Below are 24,767 nucleotides of genomic sequence, written 5' to 3' on the forward strand. Positions count from 1 at the left end.
CATTTATTAAGCTCCTAGTGTATGGCAGGAGCTATTCTGAGTATCCCAAGAAAGGAAACAAAGCAGACAGCCTCTGCCCTCTGGAACCTTACACCTTAATGGGGAGACAACATGAGGTATTAGCAAAGTAGATGGAAGAAACTCCAAGAGGTGGCAAAAGCATTTGGGGCTTGCTGTGTCCAAAGGGCTATCCTAGATTACTCACTCCAGGAACATGTTGGAAGGAGGGAGAGTAATACTTAGACATGGGGAAGATGAAGGAGCATCTAGAGCTGGGGCTTCCCCCTAACTCTAAGCAGGTGGTCCCTAACCCAGCTTAGATGATTATAACAAGACTTTGGACACAGGGATGTGCATTCCCACAGCCAAGGATAGGAGAGCAGAGAGTGTTCCTCAGCCATAGGGGGATTCTTGTCCCTCTCTAGGCTATACGTGAATTTTATCCCTTGCCCAGGAGGGTCTTGGATGACAGGAGTCACGTGTACGCCCTTTGCATGTGGACCAAGGCTTCCAGTCTCAGTTAAGTGGGGAGGGTGGCTGAGACAGAGACAGATGCCTTAGTCTTGCCTCAAAATTCTCTTTCTCACTTGTCTCCCTGAGTTCTCTCTGGCTCTAGAGTGAGCTGGAGGCTACAGTGGTGCTCAGGGAGGGACTCGGTGCCAGGTTATGTCTCTCCCTCTACCCACAGCTCCACTGCTGCCCAAGGAGATCTCAGTGACCATGCAAGGGGACAGCGCCATGGTGGCTTTGGCATGGAGTGCTGCCCTAAAAGGGCAGGGGGAATGCCATGTCCAGCTCTTAGAGTCTGAACAGATATTCCACAGGCAGCCTGTGTCCTTGGGCCAAGCCCGCCTCATCCTCCGGGGCCTGATCCCTGGGCATACCTTCCTCCTCTCTGTGCTGTGCCAAGCTGGACCTCTCCAAGCGTCCACCGCTCCAATAGCACTGCTTGTCGGTAGGCTGCATTTCTCGGCGGGTGGGTGTGGGCACTGGTACCCACTCTGGGGCCTTATCCAGGCTAATATCTCTCAGACTGGCATTTTCCTTTAGGGACAATGATGCCCAATTTTGAATTTCTCCTCTTGGGGGATTGCCCCTCCTGGTGTGGCAGGAGGTATTTAATCTCCCTATTCCATTTGATGGGAAGATCCATCACCCACCTGCACATGGACGCCCATTCTTTGGGGGGTCATAAGCATCTGGTCCCTACAGAACCCAGGCCAGTGGAAGACGTGCAGTGCCAACCTGAGGCTACCCGCCTGTCCCTGAACTGGACGGTCCCTGCGGGAGAAGTGGACACCTGCCTGGTGGTGGCGGAGCAGCTGAGGACCGGAAGCAAAGTCCAACCCATTTTCAGGGGCAACACTTCCCAGAGCGCCCTCCAGCTCTCTGGCTTGACACCTGCCACTTCCTACCGCCTTAGTCTCACCTTGCTGGGGAGAAATGGGCTCTGGAGTCAGCCAGTTACTTTGCTGTGTACCACCTCTCCCGAAGGTAGGTAGATGTGCCTTGCTGGCACAAGCCAGGTTCCTCCCTCCTCTCCTCCCAGTGACAGGCCCTAATCACAGGATCAACAGGTGGAAAGGGAACTCCGAGGTCACCTAAACCAACAGTTTCTCATCCCCTGCAGGGTGGAAATTCTAGAGGCTAGATACTGATATCTTCTCTGAAACCCTCCTTTTGGACTTCTGCTTGGTGGGGATAGCAGAAAGAAATTGAATGTAGAGCTAGAGGTTTAATTATCAGCTGTTTAACAGCTATTTTACCATCTGTGTATTAATTGCATAGCCTCCCTAGATCGCAGTTTCCTCATCTGTAATATTAAGAGCATGGGCTAGATTTTCTTTCTTTTTAAATATATTTTTATTTATTTCATTAAATGTTTCCCAATTATATATAAAAAATTTTAACTTTTATTCTTAAAAAATTTGAATTCCAAATTCTCAATCTACCTTCCACTTCACCCTCTTGCTTGAGAAGGCAAGTAATTTGATATTGATTATACATGGGAAGTCATGCAAAACATATTTCGATATCAGCATGGTCTAGATTTTTTAAAAATTAAATTTTATTTTATTTTCTTCTGCCCAGTTCCTCCTCTCCCTCCTTCTCTCCCTCTCTTCCCATTTAGAAAATAGGAAAAAAAAAGCCCTGTTACAACTATCCTCAAACAAAACACATTCTGGTCTAGATTTTAAAGGTCTCTTATATCTGTAGGGCCTGTGAACTCAAATTCTTTCCACTGGCTGTCTACCTTTTGTCTTAGGATCCAGCTTTTAAGGCTGTTGCCAACATTTTCCAAGTTAACCACTGTCTTAATAAATTATTCCTCCCTATTGTGGTTGGGTTTTTGATCCTCCTACTTCTGCCCTCAGCCTGGCGCCCCCCAGAGATGGCAGCCGCCCCTCATTTGGAGCAGGAAGCAGGTGCTGGTGTGGTGATTACACGTGACATGTTTGGGGAGGACAATGGACAGATCCAATGGTATGGTGTTATTGCCACCACCAATGCCTCATGTGAGTACCTCCTGTGATACGGAGCCCTGGACATGGCTAATTTTGGGGGGGGGATTGATGGAGATGGGAAGAAAGGGACTACCTCCATATTTGGAATTAGCCTTCCATAGTGGGTACTTCCTAATAGTGGGTACTATTAGGCTTATCCTAGGCTGAGGGACTTCAAATTTTTAAAAATTTTATTATTTTTTCTATTAGAGATTTTTATGTTCAAAACACATGCATGGATAATTTTTCTTTTTTTCTTTTTATTATTATAGCTTTTTATTGGCAAAACATATGCATGGGTAATTTTTCAACACTGACCTTTGCAAAAACTTCTGTTTCAAATTTTCCCTTCTTTCCCACCACATCCTCCCCTAGATGGCAGGTAGTCCATACATGTTAAATATGTTAAAGTATATCTTAAATACTATACATATATATATGCATATACATATTTATACAGTTGTCTTGCTACATAAGATAAATCGGATTTAGAAAGAAGGTAAAAATAACCTGGGAAGAAAAACAAAAATGCAGACAATAAAGAAAGAGTATAAATGTTGTGGTCCACACTCATTTCCCAGAGTTCTTTCACTGGGTGTAGCTGGTTCTGTTCATTACTGATCAATTGGAACTGATTTGGATCCTCTCATTGTTGAGGAGAACCACTTCCATCAGAATTGATCATCATGTAGTATTGTTGCTGAAGTATATAATGATCTCCTGGTTCTGCTCATTTCACTCAGCATCAGTTCATATAAGTCTCTCCAGGCCTTTCTGAAATCATGCTGCTGGTCATTTCTTACCGAACAATAATATTCCATAATATTCATATACCACAGTTTATTCAGCCATTCTCTAATTGAGGGGCATTCATTCATTTTCCAGTTACTGGCCACTATAAACAGGGCTGCCACAAACACTTTGTCACATACAGGTCCCTTTCCCTTCTTTAATATCTCCTTGGAGTACAAGCCAGTAGTAGCACTGCTGGATCAAAGGGTATGCACTGTCTGATAACTTTTGGGGCATAGTTCCAGATTGCTCTCTAGAATGGTTGGATCCATTCACAACTCTACCAACAATGCATCAGTGTCCCAGTTTTCCTGCATCCCCTCCAACATTCATCATTATCTTTTCCTTTCATTTTAGCCAGTCTTAGAGATGTATCTCAGAGTTGTCTTAATTTGCATATTTCTGATCAATAATGATTTGGAACACCTCTTCATAGGGGTAGAAATAGTTTCAATTTCTTCATCTGAAAATTGTCTGTTCATATCCTTTGGCCACTTATTAATTGGAGAATGGCTTAATTTCTTATAAATTTGAGTCAATTCTCTATATATTTTGGAAATGAGGCCTTTATCAGAACCTTTAACTGTGAAGATGTTTTCTCAGTTTATTGCTTCCCTTCTAATCTTGTCTGCATCAGTTTTGTTTGTATAAAAACTTTTTAACTTAATATAATCAAAATTATCTATTTTGTGATCAACAATGATCTTTAGTTCTTCTTTGGTTACAAATTCCTTCCTCTTCCACCTTTAGAGGTAAACTATCCTATGCGCTTCCAATTTATTTATAATCTCGTTCTTTATGCCTAGATCATGAACCCATTTTGATCTTATCTTGATACAGGGTGTTAAGTGTGCGTCAATGCCTAGTTTCTGCTATACTAGTTTCCAATTTTCCCAGCAGTTTTTGTCAAATAGTGCATTCTTATATCAAAAGCTGGGGTCTTTGGGTTTGTCAAACACTAGATTGCTATAGTTATTGACTTTTGTCTTGTGAACCTGTTCCACTGCTCAACTAGTCTATTTCTTAGCCAGTACCCAATGGTCTTGATGACTGGTGCTTTATTATATAGTTTTAGATCAGGTACAGCTAGGTCATCTTCATTTGATTTTTTTTCCCATTGATTCCCTTGAAATTCTTGACCTTTTGTTTTTCCATATGAATTTTGTTATTATTTTTTCTAGGTCAGTAAAATAATTTCTTGGGCATCTGATTGGTATAGCCCTAAATAGATTAGTTTAGCCTAAATAGATTAGTTTAGGTAGTAATTTTCATCTTTATTATGTTCACTTGACCTAGCCAAGAGCACTTAGTATTTTTCCAATTGTTTAGATTTGACTTTATTTTTGTAGAAAGTGTTTTGTAGTTTTGCTCATATAGTTCCTGACTTTCCCTTGGCAGATAGATTCCCAAATATTTTATACTATCGATGGTTATCTTAAATGGATCTCTTGTTGGATTTTGTTAGTGATGTATAAAAATGCTGATGATTTATGTGGATTTATTTTGTACATGGATAATTTTTCAACATTGACCCTTGCAAAATCTTATGTTCCAAATTTTTCCCTCCCTTCCCCTCATCCCCTCCCCTAGATGGCAAGTAATCCAATATATGTTAAACATGCTATAAAAAGTGTTAAATCCAATATATGTAAACATATTTATACAATTATCTTACCACACAAGAAAAATCAGATCAAAAAGAAAAAATTAGCAAGAAAACAAGCAAACAAGAAAAATAGTGAAAATGCTCTTTTGTGATCCACACTGAGTTACCGCAGTCCTCTCTCTAAATTTCAAAATCTTCTGAAGACAGGAAGAGGGAGCAGATACTAAAAAAAAAAAGGGGGGGGGGACATAGCTATGGGAAAGGATATGAAAGATAGGTTGAAGGAGAGGGTTTAAAACTCCTAGAGTTGTTCAGTCTAGCTACATGTTTGTCTTGTATGATTCAGGACATAGCTTGGGGAGTTTCCTTTGAGTGAATAGGTTGAAAAGGGAAAGGTAAGGAGGAGGGTCTGTGGAGAGAAAAGTAGTCTATGTTCCATGCACTGATAGCTACCTGCCCTCTCTCTTCCTAATTTCCCCTTTTCCAGTGGTCCAGCCCTCCCAGGAAGCCATCTTGCACACATGGTATGACCATTACTACCGAGGACTTGACTCCTATTTGGCTGTCTTGCTGCCTTCCCCCTTCCGCCCAGGCCCATGGGCAATGCCCCGCTCTTGGACAGTGCCTGTGGGCATTGAGGATTGTGGCCAGACCCAGCAGACCTGTAATGGGAAGCTCAAACCTGATGTCCAGTATAGGTGAGGGCTGAGGTTGGAGGGGGCTGGATGGTCATGGAGAGAGAATGATTCAGCCCATCCAGTCAGGCTGGTCCAGTACCACAGGTCCACCTGTTCTTTGGGCTCTGGGATGTGCCAGTTGTTCCTGCCCTCCTGGGAAGAGATGGTGGAAACAAAGTGAGGGGGAACCTAACCCACAAAAGCGGAGGGCAGGTGGCGTCCCATGGCCCTGGGAAATCCCAAGTGCTTGGTATCTTCCAGTTCAGCATTTCCTGCTTGGATTAATTATACTCTTTCCTGGAACTTTGAATGAATCTCCAGGTTCAGTGTCGCAGCCTTTGCTAGTTCTGACCCAGTCAATCCTATGGTCTCCTTTACAGCCTTCTCAGGTAAGTAATAATAAAGATGCTTCATCTATTACAGTTGGATTTGGGAATGAGGAGACAGAAAGAGAACATTTGCAGATTCTCCTTTTTCTAGCCACCTAAAAGTTTGAGACCAAGACTAACATTTTCCACATATGGTTACTAGCGTTATACATTATCATATAGATTAAGGGATAAAAAGGAAGAGAGGGCGATGGAGACAGATAGATGTGATGGAAGGAGAAAGATAAAAAGAGGAAAGGAGACAAGAGAGTGAATGGAAGGAGAGAAAAAATGGAGAGAGAATGAATGGAGGGAGAAAGAGAAAGGGAAAGATGAGGAGGGAGAAAAAGAAAAAGGGAGAAACAGAGAGACAGGAAGAGAGAGTGAATGGAAGGAGAAATTAACAATGGAAAGAGGATGAATGGAGAGAGAAAGGGAGAGGAATGAGGAAAGAAGGGAAGGGGGGAAGAGATACTAATATATTTCATAAATATATTATACACACAAAAACTATCTTATTATAGTTTTAAACTCTAATAACTTGAATGGAGGGAGAGATCAGGAAGGCCTAGTTTCAAATCCTGTAAGTCGCTTCATCTCTCTGTGGCTTTCTTTCTTCATTTGCAAAATGGTAAAATGATGTTGGTGAGAGGTAGGGGGTGGGCCTTGGACTCCACGGCCTTGAAGGTCTGCTCCAGCTCGAAATCTGTGCTCCAGGGATCCCAGGACTGTGGTCACTCTGCCCTTTTCCCCCAAGTCTGGGAGTTTCATGGTCTCTGAGTGTTCTAGAATCCCTGGGTCAGATGGGACTGTTTACCCTGTTACCTATCTTGTGGTTGGTTGCCAGTGGAGGAGAGGGAGCATCCCCAAGAGTTGAGGGCAGGACAGAACTGAGCTTTTGAACTCCCATTCAGGATGCCGTCTAGTCTCCATAGTAGACTGGAGGACAGGGAGGAGCTTTAGTCTCTGGAACCCCTAGGGTAGGCTGCTAATTTCTTTACAAGTTTCTGATCTTCAGGGGATGGCATGAGTCTGACAGGGGAACTGGGGGGAGCCCTCAGAGGTACTTAAATGAAAATGCCTAGATTTGGGGGGCCGGCTGGGCCACCCGGCTTTAACAGCTCCATCTTTTCCTTCATCCTCCCCAGAGCCTCGGACCAACGTCTCGGGGGCATCGATGCCCCTTCTGGTGGCTTCGGGCATTATATCAGGTTGCCTCTTTACCCTGTGTGCCGTCCTGGGCCTGTTGTGCTGCAGACGGGTGTGGGTTGAAAGGTAGGCCTTGTGGCTGGGGCTGCCAAAGGGGAGACAGGTTGAGGGGCTCCCTATGGGCTCCAACTGTAGTTCTGGAGATTGAGGACTTTGCCATGGGTGTTGGGATCTCGTGGTTGAAGGATGAAATTTTCTTTGGTGGGGACCAGTTACTCCAACACTCTGATCCTTTCTTAGCCAATTTCCTTTTTGTTTTTTTTAGGACAGAAAAGAAATTCTGTGAAGAGATGACATCCTACAGCTTACGGTGAGTGTTTTTTCCTGGGCTCTTTCCAGCATGAGGCTGAGAGTTCCAGATAAGTCTACCAGATGGATTAAATACCTTATTTAGTTCTTATGGAAAAGATGAGGAGATATGGGATAGATCATAGGATCGTGGTTTCAGAACTGAGAGAAACTTTAGAGATTCTTGAGTCTAGTCTCCTCATTTTATTGATGAAGCGACTCAGAGTCACATAATTAGGAAGTAACAGAGTTGGGAATTGGATTTAGATCTTTTCCAGAGACAAGTCCAGTGCTATATCCACATTAACTGTGAATGGATTCATAACTGATTAAGTATTCAGACTCAAAAATTAGTCATTAAGAGTTCCATGTCAACTTGAAAGATCCACCGTGGAGTCCATCACGAATCCACGTTGGACTTTTTACTGCTTATATAGCTTTTCCATCAGTACCTTGGATAAAGGCTTATTTGTTCATATTATAAAGCTGGGACATATAGTAAATATGATAGAAGTTAGAGTTTAGAGATTCCAAAGATCCTGGGTTAATCTAAGAAGATGAAATTTAAAAGAGAGGTAAATTATATTTAAGTTCAAAAAACCAACTTCATAAATACAAGATTGGAAAGACAAGATTTATTGGAAAAAGATTGAGGATTTTGGTGGATTGTCAACTCAATACAAATTGAACAGCTTAGTAGGACAGAAAAACATATTAATCAAAAGATATTTATTTAATCAAACAGCAGAACAAGATAAGAGATAAGAAAGACTCTTTCCTTACCCATGAAAGCATATCCTTTTCCACATCATGAGTAGACCTGGGGACATAGGCTGGGAACACATTGAATATGCATAGAAGAACACAGATGGTTGATAAACATGGGTGCTTAAAAAATTCACAGTTCAGTTCCAAGAGGCTACTTAATATCCTCAGGGATCCCATCCCATTTTTCTCTGCTAAGTTGGTGCTCTCTTGTCATCCGCTAGTCTTCAGCTTTGATTTGGCTTCCCCATCTTTGAAGAGAAGGTTTTGGCAGCTCTTTTAACTTAAAATTCCAGTACTTTTCTTGAATCTTTTGTGATGTAGACCCATCAAACCACACTCATCCATGACTGAGGAAAGTCTTTGGGCATTTTTACCCCATCATTTTAATTTTAATTTCAACTTGACGCATGTCAACAAACATGAATATTTATTCTCCTTTGTAAGGAACAGAAAGTTGTATAACCATGAATGAATTTACACATAACTTATTTAAAATAACATATTAGATCTAAAGCTGTCTGCTTTGTTTGCACCTCTCTTTGAACTTCTGTCCTTATTTGTGCATTAAAAAAATGTTTCATTGACCCATTTTTCTTTTTTGGCATCATTATCGTTAAACCTTCTTTCCCTCTCCCATGAGTCATTTCTCTTCCCCCTCCAAAAAAAAAAAGCTGCTTCTTACAAAAGCTAACAATGACAAGAAAAACAAATCCACAGATTGGACATATTTGAAAATGTGTGTCTTACTCTTTTCCTCTGGTCTATCACTTCTCTGTTAAGAAAGATGTATCATGTTTCATTCTCTGTCTTCTGAAATCATTATTAGTTACTGGATTGACCAAAGTTTTAAATCTAGAAGTCTTAAGAGTCCTTAAGTCTTAAAGTTGTTTTTCTTTTCAATGTTTTAGTCATATAAATTGTTCTCCTGGTTCTGATCACTTCCCTCTGCATTAGTTCATATAAGTCCCTCCAGATTTCTCTAAATTCATTCCTTTACTCCTGTCCTATATAGTACATTAATATTTTATTTTTTTATATAGTATAATTTGTCTAACCAACTCCAATTAATAGACACTCCCTTAATTTCCTTTTTTTGGGAGCTACAACAAAAAGTCCTCTTATAAATATTCATGTATATCAAGGTCTTTTACCGCTTTCTTTGGCCTCTTTGGGGTATATTCCTAGTACTGTTATCACTGGGTTTAAAAGTTAATTGAGTGATTTCTTGATTATAGTTCTGGAGTGGTCCTGCCCATTAATGCCATTCTCCTGTATGCTTTCCAACAGTTGTTATTTTATTTTTTTTTTTGTCTATTTGATGGGTAAGAGGTAGAACCTCAGAGTTGTTTTAATTTATAGCTCTTTTATTAATGATTTAGAGCATTTTTTCATATATTCTTTTTCTTCTTTTTTATTATAGCTTTTTATTTACAAAACATATGCATGGGTAATTTTTTCAACATTGACCCTTGCAAAACCTTTTGTTCCAAATTTTCCCCTCCTTCCCCCCCCCCTCCCCTAAGTGGCAGGTAGTCCCATACATGTTAAATATGTTAAAATATAGGTTAAATCCAATATATGCATACATATTTATACAGTTATCTTGCTGTATAAGAAAAATTGAATCTAGGAAGAAAAAAAACCCATAGAAGGAAAACAAAAATGCAAGCAAACAATAACAGAAAGAATGAAAATGCTATGTTGTGGTCCACAATCAGTTCCCACAGTCCTCTCTCTGGGTGTAGATGGCTTTCTTCATTACTGAACAATTGGTACTTGTTGAATCATCTCATTGTTGAAGAGAATTACGTCCATCAGACTTGATCATCATGTAGTCTTGTTGTTGCCATGTACACTGATTACCTAGTTCTGCTTATTTCACTCAGCATCAGTTCTTGTAAGTCTCTCCAAAACTCTCTGAAATCATCCTGCTGGTCATTTCTTACAGAACAATAGTATTCCATAACATTCACACACCACCAGTTTCTTGCCACTACAAAAAGAGCTGCTACAAACATTTTTACACATACAGGTCCCTTTCCCTCCTTTAAGATCTCTTTGGGATACAACCCCAGTAGTAACACTGCTGGGTCAAAGAGTATGTACAGTTTGATAACTTTTTGAACATAGTTCCAAATTGCTCTCCAGAATGCCTGGATCCATTTACAGTTCTATAATGTCTTGGTGTCTTAGTTTCCCCACATCCCCTCCAACATTCGTCATTATCTTTTCCTGTCATCTTAGCCAATTTGAGAGGTTTGTAGTGGTATCTCAGAATTATCTTAATTTGCATTTCTCTGATCAATAGTGATTTAGAGCACCTTTTCATATGACTAGAAATAGTTTCAATTTCTTCATCTGAAAATTGTCTGTTTATATCCTTTGACCATTTATCAATTGGAAAATGACTTGATTTCTTATAAATTTTGAGTCAATGCTCTATGTATTTTGGAAATGAGGCCTTTGTCAGAACCTTTGAATGTAAAAGTTTTCCCAGTTTATTGCTTCCCTTCTAATCTTGTCTGCATTAGTTTTGTTTGTACAAAAACTTTTTAACTTGATATAATCGAAATTATCTATTTTGTGATCAATAATGATCTCTAGTTCTTCTTTGGTCACAAATTCCTTCCTCCTTCACAGATCTGAGAGGTAAGCTATCCTAAGTTCTTCTACTTTATTTATAATGTCATTCTTTTTGCCTAGATCATGAACCCATTTTGATCTTATCTTGGTGTACGGTGTTAAGTGTGGGTCAATGCCTAGTTTTTGCCATACTAGTTTCCAAATTTCCCAGCCGTTTTTGTCAAATAGTGAATTCTTATCCCAAAAGCTGGGGTCTTTGGATTTGTCCAATAATAGATTGCTAAAATTATTGACTATTTTGTCCTGTGAACCTAATCTATTCCAATGACCAACTGCTCTATTTCCTAGCCAGTACCAGATGGTCTTGATGACTGCTGCTTTATAATATAGTTTTAGATCTGGTACAGCTAGGCCACCTTCATTTGATTTTTTTTTCATGAGTTCCCTTGAAATTATTGACCTTTTGTTTTTCCAGATGAATGTGTTATTTTTTCCTAGGTTAGTAAAATAGTTTCTTGGGAGTTTAATTGGTATAGCACTAAATAAAGATATTAGGTAGTACTGTCATCTTTATTATATTTGCTCAACCTGCCCAAGAGCATTTGATATTTTCCCAAATGTTTAGATCTGACTTTATTTGTGTGGAAAGTATTTTGTAGTTTTGCTCATATAGTCCCTGACTTTCCGTTGGCAGATAGAGTCCCAAATATTTTATACTATCGATGGTTATTTTAAATAGAATTTCTTTGTATCTCTTGCTGTTGGATTTTGTTTGTGATGTATAAAAATGCTGATGATTTATGTGGATTTATTTTGTATTCTGCAACTTTGCTAAAGTTGTGGATTATTTCTTATAGCTTTTTAGTTGATTCTCTGGGGTTCTCTAAGTATACTTGCAATCATCTGCAATATCATGTGCAAAGAATGATAATTTGGTTTCCTCATTACCTACTCTAATTCCTTTAATCTATTTTTCATCTCTTACTGCCAAAGCTAGCATTTCTAATACAGTATTGAATAGTAATGGTGATAGTGGGAAACCTTGTTTCACCCTTGATCTTATTGGTAATGATTCCAATTTATCCCCATTATATATGATGCTTACTGATGGTTTTAAATAGATGCTACTGACTATTTTAAGGAAAAGTCCATATATTCCTATACTCTCTAGTGTTTTTAATAGGAATGGGTGTTGGATCTTATTAAATGCTTTTTCTGCATCTATTGAGATAATCATATGGTTTTTGTTAATTTGGTTATTGATATAGTCAATTATGCTAATAGTTTTCCTAATATTGAACCAGTCCTGCATTCCTGGTATAAATCCTACTTGGTCATGGTATATTATCCTGGGAATGATTTTCTGTAATCTCTTTGCTAATACTTTATTTAAGATTTTTGCATCAATATTCATTAGGGAGATTGCTCTATAATTTTCTTTCTCTGTTTTTGTCCTACCTGGTTTAGGTATCAGTACCATGTCTGTGTCATAAAAGGAATTTGGTAGGAGTCCTTCATTCCCTATTTTTTCAAATAGTTTATATAGTATTGGAGTTAATTGTTCTTTAAATGTTTGGTAGAATTCACATGTAAATCCATCTGATCCTGGGGATTTTTTTCTCAGGGAGTTGATTAATAGTTTGTTTGATTTCTTTTTCTGAAATAGGACTATTTAAGCATTTTACTTCCTTATCTGTTAATCTGGGCAAACTATATTTTATATTTATTATATTGATATTATTATAGTTATATATTTTATATAACATTTCACTTATGTTATCAAATTTATTGGCATAAAGTTGGGCAAAGTAACTCCTAATTATTGCTCTAATTTCCTCTTTATTGATGGAAAATTCTCCCTTTTCATTTTTAAGACTAACAATTTGTCATTCTCTTGGATGAAATTATTGTGTCTGTGATTTGCTGTTTTACCCATTCATTCTTTAGGATGATATTGTTTAGTTTCCAATTTCTTTTTGGTCTATTTTCCCCTGGCTTTTTATTGAATGTAATTTTTAGTGCATCATGATCTGAAAAAAATGCATTTACCATTTCTGTCTTTCTGCATTTGATTTTGAGATCTTTATGTCCTAATATATGGTCAATTTTTGTATAGGTTCCATGAACTGCTGAGAAGAAAGTGTACTCCTTTCTGTTTCAATTCAATTTTCTCCAAAGATATAACATACCTAACTTTTCTTGAATTCTATTTACCTCTTTAACTTCTTATTTATTTTGTGGTTTGATTTATCTAGTTCTGAGAGAGCAAGGTTGAAATCAGCCACTATTATAGTTTTGCTGTCTATTTCTTGTTGCAGCTTTCTTAACTTCTCCTTTAGGAATTTCCATGCTATACCACTTTGGTACATATATATATGTAATATTGATATTGCTTCATTATCTATGATACTCTTTAGCAAGATATAGTTTCCTTCTTTATCTCTTTCAATTAGATCAATTTTTGCTTTTGCTTGATCTGAAATCAGGATGGCTACCCCTGCTTTTTTAAATTCACCTGAAGCATAATAGATTCTGCTTCAGCCTTTTATCTTTACTCTATACGTATCACTCTGCTTTAAGTGTGTTTCTTATAAACAACATATTGTAGGATTCTGGCTTTTAATCCAGTCTGCTATCTGCTTACATTTTATGGTAGAGTTCACCCCATTCACATTTATGGTTAAAACTACTAATTCGGTATTTCCTGCCATCTTATCCCCAGACTATACTTTTCACTTTCCTTTTCCCCTTTCCCTCCTCTCCAGTATTTTACTTATGAGTACCACTTACCTCAAGCAACCTTCCTCCTTTAGAATCCCTCCCCCTTTTTATACCTTTCTCCTACTATTTTTGTTTTCCCTTCTGTTTAGCTTACCCCTTCCCTTTTCACTTTTCCCTTCCCACTTTTCATTAAGGTGAGAGAAGTTTCTCTGTAAACCAGATATATCTAATATTCTCTCTTTGAACCAAATCTAATGAGAGTAAGATTCACACAATGTTCATTCTCCCTCCCTTCTTTCCCTCAAACGTAACAGGTTTCCTTTGCCACTTCATGAGATATAATTTCCCTCATTTTATCTCCACTTTTCCCTTTCTCTGGTATAATCCCCTTTCCACCTCTAGTTCCTTTTCTATATTATAACAGTAAAATCAAATTACACATGCACTGTCTGTGTATACCCCCAACAGAAATCTGGTTCTCAAGAGTTCTTTTTTGCCTTTTTATGCTTCTCTTGAGTCCTATATTTGGAGGTCAATTTTTTTTTTTGTTTAGTTCTGGTCTTTTCATCAGAAACAAATGGAATTCACCTGTTTTATTGAATGCCCATCTTCTTCCCTGGAAGAAAGTGCTCAGTTTAATGGGGTAGTTTATTCTTGGCTGCATTCCAAGCTGCTTTGCCTTTTGAAATATCAGATTCCAGGTCCTTCGATCCTTTAAGGTGGAAACTGTTAGATCTTGGGTAATCCTTATTGTGGCTCCTTGGTATTTGAATTGGTGGGTTTTTTTTCTGGCTGCTTGTAATATTTTTTCCTTGGTCCAGTAGTTCTGAAATTTAGCCATGGTATTCCTTGGAGTTTTAATTTTGGAATCTCTTTCAGGAGGTGTTTGGTGAATTCTTTCAATGGCTATTTTACTTTCTGATTATATGACATCAGGGCAGATTTCTTTGGTAATTTCCTGAAAAATGGTGTCTAGGCTCATTTTTTCATCATGGTTTTCAGGGAGTTCAATAATTCTTAGATTGTCTCTCCTAGATTTATTTTCCAGGTCAGTTGTTTTCCCAAGTAGGTATTTTACATTTTTTCTATTTTTTTCTTTTTCTTTTTTTCTTTTTTCTTTTTTTTTTTTTTTTTTTGGTTTTGCTTGACTGATTCTTGATGTCTCATCAAGTCATTCATTTCCATTTGTTCAATTCTGATTTTTAGTGAGTTATTTTCTTTATTTACTTTTTTTTTTACTTCTTTTTACATTTGTCCAGTTGAGTTTTTAAATGAGTTGTTTTATTCTATGGAATTTTTTTCCATTTCACAAATTCCGTTTTTTAAGGAGTTATTTTTTTTCCATTTCACAAAACCTGTTTTTCAGGGAGTTGTTTTCTTTTTCCATTTTGTCAAATCTATCTTTTAATGAGTTATATGCCTTTTCCAAAGCCTCTTGCAAAGTTTTCCTTTCCTTTCCTCATTTTTCTTCTAGCTCTCTTTTAATATCCTTTTTAATTTCTTCTAGGAGAGCCTTGTGTGGTGGAGACCAGATTATATCACCCATTGGGGCTTCATCTAGAGAGAATCTGCTTTTAGTCTTTGCAGGGTTTGAAATCTGTTCTCTTTTACCATAGAAACTATCTATGGTTAGAGTTCTCTTTGCCTTTTTGTTCATTTTTTAAAAAATGTTGAGATCTGCTTTTAGGGTAAGGGAGGTTTTCCAAGCTTCTTCTACAAGTGGCAGCAGCGTCCTGTGCCTGGCCTCCCTCCTTGCTCCACCAAAATAGACCTTTTCTGGCTATCTTAAAATTATCTTCTGCTAGTAATTTGCTATATCCCAATATTTGTGAATTCTTCTGGTTTAGAACCAATTCAGAGGCTGCATTTGGTAATTAGTTGAGGGTCCTTGGAGAAGATCAGAAAGAAGCATGTGTCCTCTCTGCCATCTTCTTTTCATATATTCTTTAAATTTTGCATTTCTTCTCTTGAGAAATTCTTGTTCATATCCTTTGACCATTTATCTGTTTGTTCTTATATATTTGAATCAATTCTTCCTGCATCTTGAATGTCAAACCTTTATCTGAGAAATTTGATGAAAAGAATTTCCCAGTTAACAGTACCATTTTGATTTTTACAATATTGATTTTGTTTAAAAAAAACTTTTTAATATTAAGTTATCAAAATTGTTTAACTTATCTCCTGTGATGCTCTCTATCTCTTGTTTGATCAAGAACTTGTCCCTTAGATATCTAGATAATATAATGTTTAGAGAATTGAACCTGAAATCAGGGAGTCAGTTCAAATTTGGTCTCAGACTAGAAGCTAGTTATGTGGCCTTGAGTAAAAGTTATTTAACTTCTCTCTACTTCAGTTTCCTCAATTCTAAAATGGTGATTATAATAGTACATACATCCTAGGAGTGTTGTGATATTCAAATGAGATATATTTTTATAGCATTTTATTTTTTCCAAATATATTCAAAGATATTTTTCAACATTCACCTTTACAAAACCTTGTGTTCCAAAATTTTCTTCCTTTTTCCCATCTTCCTAACAAAGACAATAATCAATCTGATATAGCTGAAAGATGTGCAATTCTTCTAAACATATTTGCGTATTTATCATGTTGCATAAGAAAAGCCAGATAAAAGTGAAAAAACACGAAAAAGAAAAAGCCCCAAGTAAACAACAATAACAACAAAGAGGTGAAAATCCTATGCTTTGCTATACCCAGAAAAAGAACTCTGGGAGATGACTAAAAACCATTACATTGAATTCCCAATCCCTATATTTATGCACACCTGCATTTTTGATTTCCTTCACAAGCTAATTGTACAATAATTCAAGTCTGATTCTTTTGTACAGCAAAATAATGTTTTAGTCATGTATACTTATTGTTATCTAAGTTATATTTTAATATATTTAACATCTACTGGTCATCCTGCCATTTAGGGAGGGGTGGGGGAGTAAGGGTGAAAAAATTGGAACAAGGAGGTTTGGCAATTGTTAATGCTGTAAAGTTACCCATGTATATATCCTGTAAATAAAAGGCTATTAAATAAAAAAAAAAAAAAAAAAAAAAAAAGAAAATCCTATGCTTTGGTCCACATTCAGTCTCCATAGTTCTCTCAATGGGTGTGAATGACACTTTCCATTCCAAGTCTATTGGAATTGCCTTAAGTCACCACATTGTTGAAAAGAGTCAAGTCCATTGTTGTTAATCATCACATAATCTTGTTTCTGTGTACAGTGTTCTCTTGGTTCTGCTCACTGCTTCCCTTCTAATCTTGGCTGCATTGGTATTGTTTGTGCAAAACCTCTTTAATTTAATGTAATCAAAATTATCCCTTTTGCATTTAAAAATATTGTCTAGCTTTTCTTTGGCCATAAATTCCTCTTTTCTCCATAGATCTGAGAGCTATATGCCTTTGGGCATAGTTCTATATTGCACTGCAGAATGGTTGGATCAATTTATAACTCCACCAACAATGTATTGTGTCCCAATTTTCCCACACCTCCCCCCAACATTTGTCATTATCTTTTCCTGTTATCTTAGCCAATCCAAGAGATGTGTAGTGATACAAATTACAAATATATATATATATTTGCTGAGGCAATTGGAGTTAAGTGACTTGCCCAGGGTCACATAGCTAGGAAGTGTTAAGTGTCTAGGACAAGATTTGAATTCAGGTCCTCTTGATTTCAGGGCTGGTGTTCTATACATTGCACCACCTAGCTGCCCCAAATGAGATATATTTTAAAAGTGCTTAGCATAGTTCCTGGCACATGATAAGTGCTTAATAAATCCACCTATCCTTCCTCCCTCTCTTCCTTCCTTCTTTTTTTCTTTCCTCCCTCCCTCCCTCCTCTCTCTCTTCCTTTTTCCCTCCCTCCCTCCCTTCCTTTTTCTCTTCCTCCCTCCTTTCCTCCTTCCCTCCTTCCTTCTTCCCTCCCTTCTTTCCTCCTTTCTCCCTCTTTCCTCCCTCCTTCCCTCCCCCTCCATCCTCTCTCCCTCTCTCCCTTTGTCCTAACTTCCTTTCTCCTCCCTCCTTCCTTCCTCCCCCTCTCTCTCCCTCCCTTTGCTCTCCTTCCTTCCTTCCTTTCTTCCTTCCTTCCTTCCTTCCTTCCTTCCTTCCTTCCTTCCTTCCTTCCTTTCTTCCTTCCTTCCTTCCTTCCTTCCTTCCTTCCTTCCTTCCTTCCTTCCTTCCTTCCTTCCTTCTTTTCTCCTCTCCTTTCCTTCTTCCCCATAAAATTGGGTGTGCCTTAACTAATAAGAACCAAGTTGTTTTCCTTCCTTAGAATCCTAATCTTCCCTTACCATCCAGACCCTTCTAGGGTGTCCATGTGGTCAACTGACTGATTGCCTCTGTCCTCAGGAACATCCGCCGTCCAATTCTTATACAGAACTTCCAACAGAGCTATGAGGATAAGATAGCCAATTCCCACCATGCTTTCTTCCAGGAGTTTGAGGTAAGGCTCCTGCTCTGCTCAGAGCCTTGTGGCAGCTCACAGTCCCAGATGAGAGAACAGGGTCACCTCTTCCTCTTCTCCACAACCCCTTTTCTGAAGGATGAGGTAAGGTGAAACCTGGTTCAGCTCCTTGACTACTTGTTATCCGTAGGAACTAAAGGAAGTTGGCAAGGAGCAGCCCAAACTGGAGGCAGAGCATCCCGCCAATGCCATCAAGAATCGCTACCCACACGTGTTACCCTGTGAGTACCAGCTAGCATTAGAAGGGGCCCCGAGGCTTGGGATGGGTCTGAAGCAGAGATGGCAAAGGGGCCGGTATTAAATGTTTGCCCCTTTAGATGATCATTCTCGAGTGAGACTGACTCCGCTGGACGATGAGCCCCATTCGGACTACATCAATGCCAACTTCATCCCAGTGAGTGCCATCTGTCCATCCATGTGCTGTCTGTCTGTGAGGGCACTCGTCCCCGCACCCCCCCCCCCTTGGCTTGTCCCTGTAGAGATAGATTTCTCAGCTCCTGGGCATTTGTGGACTATGTGTTTGGCGTCTGTTCAGTTTTTATCCATATGACACATTCATATGTTCACTTGTATTCTTTGTGCATGTATCCTAGTGCCATATATCTGTGCTCTGATTTTCTCTGGATTCTCCTCTCCTTGCTATTGCCCTATTACCAATGACAAGGTTCTTTCCCACTGAGGTATAAAGATATGTATGGGGGCACCTAGGTTAAAACCAAAGGTTCCACCTCTCCAGGTTTGAGTCCTTTGTATGTGTGTATATGCTCACACATATCTGTACCTTCACGCCTCCCATACTCACACATGTTACTGGGGGCTCCACATGGGGATCTCCAGGTGCTGGTTATGAGAGGGTACCCCCTAAGGATGGTATCGGTACCCAGTGTCTGTGCCCATGGGACCCTGTCCTCTCCCCTCAGGGCTACAGCCGGTCACAAGAGTTCATTGCCACTCAGGGTCCGATGAAGAAGACCCTGAAAGATTTCTGGAGGCTGGTCTGGGAGCAGCAGGTTCACACAATTGTCATGTTGACCGTGGGCATGGAGAATGGGAGGGTGAGTAGACATGCCTTGTAGGTGCCTGAAATCACCACTGGGTGTCAGTGCAGACACTTTTTCAGGAAGCCTGAGCTATATCTATCATTGGTAGATTGAAGTCCTATAGTTTGGGGTGGAAGGGCATGTCTTCCCATTTCTTCGAATAGAAAGACTGAGGCTCAAAGAGGACACACAGGTTCTTCCCTGAAGCTCAGTGTAGGTCCTAGAGATTCTTATTTCGAGAATGATGCGCTCTGTCCCCTTCTTACCTCTTCCTGTCATCTCCATCTCTGGGCACAAAAGGGGCAGAGGAGGCAGACAGGAGAAATAAATCTGGTAAGCAAGAAGCATTAGAGAAGGTATAGACAGAGTGGCTATGGAAGTATCCTGATTTATTCTGAGAATCCTAGAATTTCAAAGTCAGAGGTGGCCTTAGAAGCCATTGCTTTTCCTCCTTCTCTCCACCACTATAATGGAGTAAACTGAGGACTAGAGATGTGAGATGGCTTTTCTAAAATCACCCAAGTGGTCAATAGTAGAGCCCACTTCTCTTGCCTCTCAGTCAATCAACAATGTATAGAAGCTAGCTTTCATGTCTTCAGTCCTCAAGTCTTCACTCTTCATATCCCAATTCTTTTAACCAGTCCTCATAAGGAAATAGCTTCTGGACCAAGCTGTGGATGAGTAAGATTTCTCAAGTGAGAAAAGCCCTTAATATGAAGTTAAAGGATCTGAATTTGAATCCCAGTCAATTAAGACAACAGATGTTTATTAAATTTATATTATATTCTATGTACTCTGCTAAGCCCTGGAGATAGAAAGGCAAAAACATGGTCCCTGTTTCCAAGAGTAGGGTTCTAATGGGGTAAACAATATGAAAAAACTTGAATGTGCAAGATCTACCCAATGTAAATGGAAGGCACCAAGCAGTGGGAACTGGGGAAAGTCTTCTGCAGAAGGTGGGATTTGATCTGAGTCTTGAAGGAAGCCAGGGAAGTCAGTGGGCAGAACTGAGGGAAGAGAGAGTAAGCATTTCAAATATGGGAGACAACCATTAACAAAGCAGAGAGGAGGAAGATGAACTGTCATGGTCGGGGACTGGCAAATAGGCCAGTGAATTGTACATGGAGGGAAGATTGGGAAAATAGGAAGGGACCTCTTGGTAGAGGTTTAAGAAGAAGACTGGACAAGAAGGGAATTCCAGGTGCTACATGTGAGTGTCCCCCAGAGCAGGACTGTGTGTGAGGCTCCCTAGGATCCCAGAGGTAGGATAACTAAGGCAAATGAAATTGAATGGAATTAGGGAATTTTCCTGGAAAAGGTGAAATTTAAAAGCTACAGCTGAGATAAGACATTTCTTTGGACTTGAATAGGTTTGAAAATTGTGCTCACTATGGATTACTGTATTCTGGAAACTCTTGAGACCTCAGTTTATGAAGGGCTAAAAGCGAAACAGGATTTTATATTTGATCTTAGAGGTAATAGAAAGCCTTTGGTGTTTGAGTAGGGGAATGACATGGTTAGAATTGTACTTTAAGAAAATCATTTTGGCAGCTGACTGAAGAGACTTGCAAGTATTGTGATAGTCTGGGAGGAAGTTGATGAGAGGTGGTAGCAGTGTTGGAAGAGAGACAGGGGCATGTAGGAGAAATGTTGTGAAAGTAGAAATGCAAGATTTGGCAAAAGATTGGATATCTGGGGTGAGTATAAATGAGGAGTTGAGGATGATACCCAAGGTAGTGAATCTGACTAATTAGGAAGATGGTTGTTCCTTCCCCATAAGTTGAGAGCTTTTTTTTTTTTTTTTTTTTTTTTTTAAAAAAACTAAATCCTGTTTTGAACATGTTAAGTTTGAGATATCTCAAAAGTAGGTGACAATATGATGTGGAGCAGAGAGAAGTTAGGGTCTTGTATGTAGATCTGGGTGAGAATCATCCATATAGAAATGATTGTTCATTATCATTAATCAGGATAGTGTAGAGGGAATAGAAAAGATGGTTAGGATGAATCCTTGGGAAACACACAAAATTAAGGTTTTGACCTAGATGAAGATCCAGCAAATGAACAGAGAAGGAACAACTGGGTAGGTAGAAGGAGTAATAGAAGACATCAGTATCATAAAAACCCAGAGAGGAGAGAGTATTTAGAAGAGGATGCCTGATGTTGAAGGCTACCAAGAGGTCAAGAAGGATGAAAATTTAGAAGAGGCTGCTGAATTTGGCAGTTAGGAGCTCATTAGTGGTGGTGTGTGACTATAGTCAAATTACTTAAACTCCATTTCCTCATCAGCAAAATCATGGGAGTGGGCTACTTGGTTTTCTAGGACTGAAATCCAGCATCTTTTGGTCATAGGTGTTTGACTGATAGAAAAGAGATGAGAAGAGACATTCTAGGAAGAAGGCACAGCATGGACAAAGGGGTGGAAGCTGGTCCTTTTGGACTAGAGTGATAGAGATTCGGGGGATTGGAGGTGGGGTGATAGGTGGGAAGTTGTTACTGTGGTCCTTGCTACGTTCTTCCTCCGTGTCTCCTTTGTTCCCTAGGTGTTATGTGAGCATTACTGGCCTTTAGATTCCACCCCGGTCACCTATGGTGAAATCACCATTCGCCTCTTGGTAGAGGATAAAGAAGAAGACTGGACAAGAAGGGAATTCCAGGTGCTACACGTGAGTGTCCCCCAGAGCAGGACTGTGTGTGAGGCTCCCTAGGTAGGATATCCTATCCCTGGGGATCCTATCCCTGAGGTAGGATAACTAAGGTGAATAAAATTGAATGGAATTAGGGAATTTTCCTGGAAAAGGTGAAGTTTAAAAACCATGATTGAGAGAAGACATTTCTTTGGACTTGGATAGGTTTGAAAATTGTGCTCCAGTTCTTTCTCACTTAAATCCAATCCACTCATAAGTCAAAACATCAATCTTGTGATGTCATTTGTGCTCTGAGAACTAAGGACTAACAACAAACAGAAATAATGGGATTTCTGTGCTCAAGTAAATAGTGAATAAAAATGTAGCTGGAATTTGAAAAAAAAGAAAAAGAAAAAAAGAAAACTGTGCTCACTATGGATTACTGTGTTCTGGAGACTCTTGAGACCTCAGTGTAATACATGTTAAGCAAAATTAAAAAAAAAACAAACTCCCGAAGAACAGAATTTTTTGTCATGTAAAATGTGTGCAAATGTCACATGGAGATGTGTCCGTGACTGTCCTTCCTATATTGTGCCTTGATGTCAGTCTGCTTTGCATCCCTCCCCAAGGTCCAACCCCACCCTGCAAGTCCCAGCTTGGACGATGGTATTTAGAAAGGATGTAAGGAGAGACTCATTTACCCTCCCCAGTAGTTCTGCCTTTGTATTCTATCTTTAAGGGCAGAGGAAGTAGCCTGGAGACAGTCAGAGGCTGAAGGCTTCCCAAATTTAGGGGAATGGCCCAAGACTGTCCCCTAGCCCTGCTCAGAGCCCATCTAAGCTTCCAACTCAGACCGAGTCCCAAGTGTCAGCCCTTCCCTGTGGAGCAATAGGAAAAATAGGGAGCTTTCCTCTCCACCATGATCCTCCCTCCTGCCCAGGGCCCCCAGAATCAGGAATGCTGGGTCCAGCAGCTACAATTCACAGCTTTCCTTTCCCCCATGATCCTTCCTGCTGCCCAGGGCCCCCAGAACCAGGAACGCTGGGTCCAGCAGCTACAGTTCACAGCTTGGCCAGACCACGGTGTCCCTGAGGCCCCCAGTTCCTTGGTGGCCTTTGCAGAGTTGGTACAGGAGCGAGTACAGGCCGCCCCCAGCATATCTCCCACCTTGGTGCACTGCAGGTGAGTGATGGAAGAAGAGGCGCTGATTCTAATGGGCTGGGGTCCTAGGGGAGGGGCAATGCTGGGGATTGTTGAGATAGGGCCGGAGAGATTAATTCTGGTCCTTTGCCCAGATCAGCCTCCTTGCTCCCTCACATCCCCCCCACTCTCCCATTCCTCACCATGATACTTTCCCAATCCCTTTCCTTATCAGGATCCCCAAGTCCCCAGTGCCATCTCTTTTCCCACCCCATTTCCTCTAGAACTCAGCCTTTAACATAGCATCTCCCCTCTTTCTGCCCCTCACCCCCACCGTTCCCCTGCTAATCATTCCACAGATTTCTTTCTCCTATGTTGGGCACCATGCTGGGTGCTGGGGTGTATGTATTTATGGGAGGGGGCTGCCCAAAGCCGGATAAGTCACATTATCCCTGCCCTTATCCTGACCTCATTCTTCTCCTCCCTGAGCCCCTTTTCCTATTTGCCCCCTTTGCCCCCTCACCTCCTGTTGAGTCAGACTAGGTCAGACCAACTAAGAGAAACGATTGGTCGGGCCCCATTGTCTGGCCTGGGCCCCTAAAAGGGACTGGGACTCTGCTCACCTGGGACTCCCCTCAGTGCTGGTGTGGGCCGAACTGGCACCTTTGTGGCCCTGGTTCGGCTCCTACAAGAGCTACAAGAGGAACAGGTGGTGGATGTGTTCTACACAGTGTATGCCCTGCGGCTGTACCGGCCCCTCATGATCCAGACCCCGGTGAGCACCAGGGCTGCTGAGGGAAGGAGCCACGGGGAGGATGGGAAAAGAATGGAGGGAGAGCAGGAGGGCAAACGGCTGGTGGGGTGGAGGACCTGAGGGTGCTCAAGGGGTCATCCTGGAAAAACCTTGGCACATTTAAGGTAGACATAATTATTTTATTTTATGATTCTTTAATATCAAAAAAATTAATTTTTTTTCAAATTAGCAAAAATCTATTTGTATCTTTTTCCTACTTCTCCATCCTTGAAAAAAGAAGAAACCCTTATAACAAATATGAATAGTCAAGCAAAATAAATTCCCATTTTGGTTGTATCCAGAAAAATCTTAATTTGTACCTTGAGTCTATCACCTCTCAGGAAGTTTCCCAAATTTTCCCCCAGTGTGTGTCTGGCACAGGTTAGGCCCTGTTATATAAAGGCTCCCTATAATCCCCAGTACCTAGATGCCAGGAGTCAGAAGCTCCACATTCTAATCCCACCTGGGATCACCAGCTTTGTGGCTGTGTAAGACATAGGATCAGAGACCTAGGTTGGAAAGGATCTCAGAAGGAATCTAGTCCCCAAGGCCCAGAGAGATATTAAATGATTGCCCAGAGTCATATAAGAAGTAAGCATCCCAAGTAGAATTTGAATTTGGGTTCTTTAATTACAGACTCATTCCACAGACTAGCACGTTTCTAGTTTTCCAGCTCTGCCATTCTGGTATTTCCATAGATGATCCCCAAATCCCTTATCCCTCTACATGGGATTCTCCTCCCCCCAGCCCTACTAGTTGTCCCACTGAGAAGGCACGAGGTTGGTCTCTCCTGTCTCCTGCTTCTTCCCACCAGACCCAGTACATATTTCTGCACAGCTGTTTGCTGGACAAGATTCTGGAGGAGCCAGCTGAGTCCCTTGTGTAAGTCCTGACCCTGCTCCCTCTCTTAGGGCCCTTAGTCTGAGAGGGGAGGTGCCTAGGGAGGCCCTGGCATGGATGAAGCTGCCCAGCTGGCATCTTAGAGTGTTCCCCTCTCCTTCCAGCTCCCAGCCTATCCTTGTGAAGAACTTCTCCCAGCATCACGCCAAGAGATTGGCCCACTCCAATGCTGGCTTCCTCAAGGAATATGAAGTGAGATCTGGATATCCCTTGCCCACCCTCAACCAAATTCTGGTGCCATTGCCTAAGATCATCTCTCTTACTGTCCATCCATTTTGATGG

At 40.4% G+C, this 24,767-nt stretch overlaps 1 protein-coding gene across 2 annotated transcripts in view; it reads left to right on the forward strand.

Annotated features, from left to right (window-relative positions):
• The window catches only part of LOC100924751 (receptor-type tyrosine-protein phosphatase V-like), a 39,686-nt gene that overhangs the window by 9,903 nt on the left and 5,016 nt on the right, over nucleotides 1–24,767 (forward strand). For both annotated transcript variants that reach the window (XM_023501893.2, XM_031937136.1), the window contains 16 exons: nucleotides 689–955; nucleotides 1,213–1,494; nucleotides 2,376–2,516; nucleotides 5,390–5,600; nucleotides 5,901–5,968; nucleotides 7,096–7,222; nucleotides 7,422–7,466; nucleotides 17,874–17,967; nucleotides 18,119–18,209; nucleotides 18,306–18,382; nucleotides 18,909–19,043; nucleotides 21,569–21,691; nucleotides 22,674–22,834; nucleotides 23,432–23,567; nucleotides 24,400–24,467; nucleotides 24,590–24,677. In XM_023501893.2, the coding sequence (XP_023357661.1) occupies nucleotides 689–955; nucleotides 1,213–1,494; nucleotides 2,376–2,516; nucleotides 5,390–5,600; nucleotides 5,901–5,968; nucleotides 7,096–7,222; nucleotides 7,422–7,466; nucleotides 17,874–17,967; nucleotides 18,119–18,209; nucleotides 18,306–18,382; nucleotides 18,909–19,043; nucleotides 21,569–21,691; nucleotides 22,674–22,834; nucleotides 23,432–23,567; nucleotides 24,400–24,467; nucleotides 24,590–24,677 (2,114 nt within the window). The remainder of the gene's footprint in view (nucleotides 1–688; nucleotides 956–1,212; nucleotides 1,495–2,375; nucleotides 2,517–5,389; nucleotides 5,601–5,900; nucleotides 5,969–7,095; nucleotides 7,223–7,421; nucleotides 7,467–17,873; nucleotides 17,968–18,118; nucleotides 18,210–18,305; nucleotides 18,383–18,908; nucleotides 19,044–21,568; nucleotides 21,692–22,673; nucleotides 22,835–23,431; nucleotides 23,568–24,399; nucleotides 24,468–24,589; nucleotides 24,678–24,767) is intronic.

This window comes from Sarcophilus harrisii, chromosome 4 (assembly GCF_902635505.1).
Source record: "Sarcophilus harrisii chromosome 4, mSarHar1.11, whole genome shotgun sequence".
Lineage (NCBI taxonomy): Eukaryota > Metazoa > Chordata > Mammalia > Dasyuromorphia > Dasyuridae > Sarcophilus > Sarcophilus harrisii.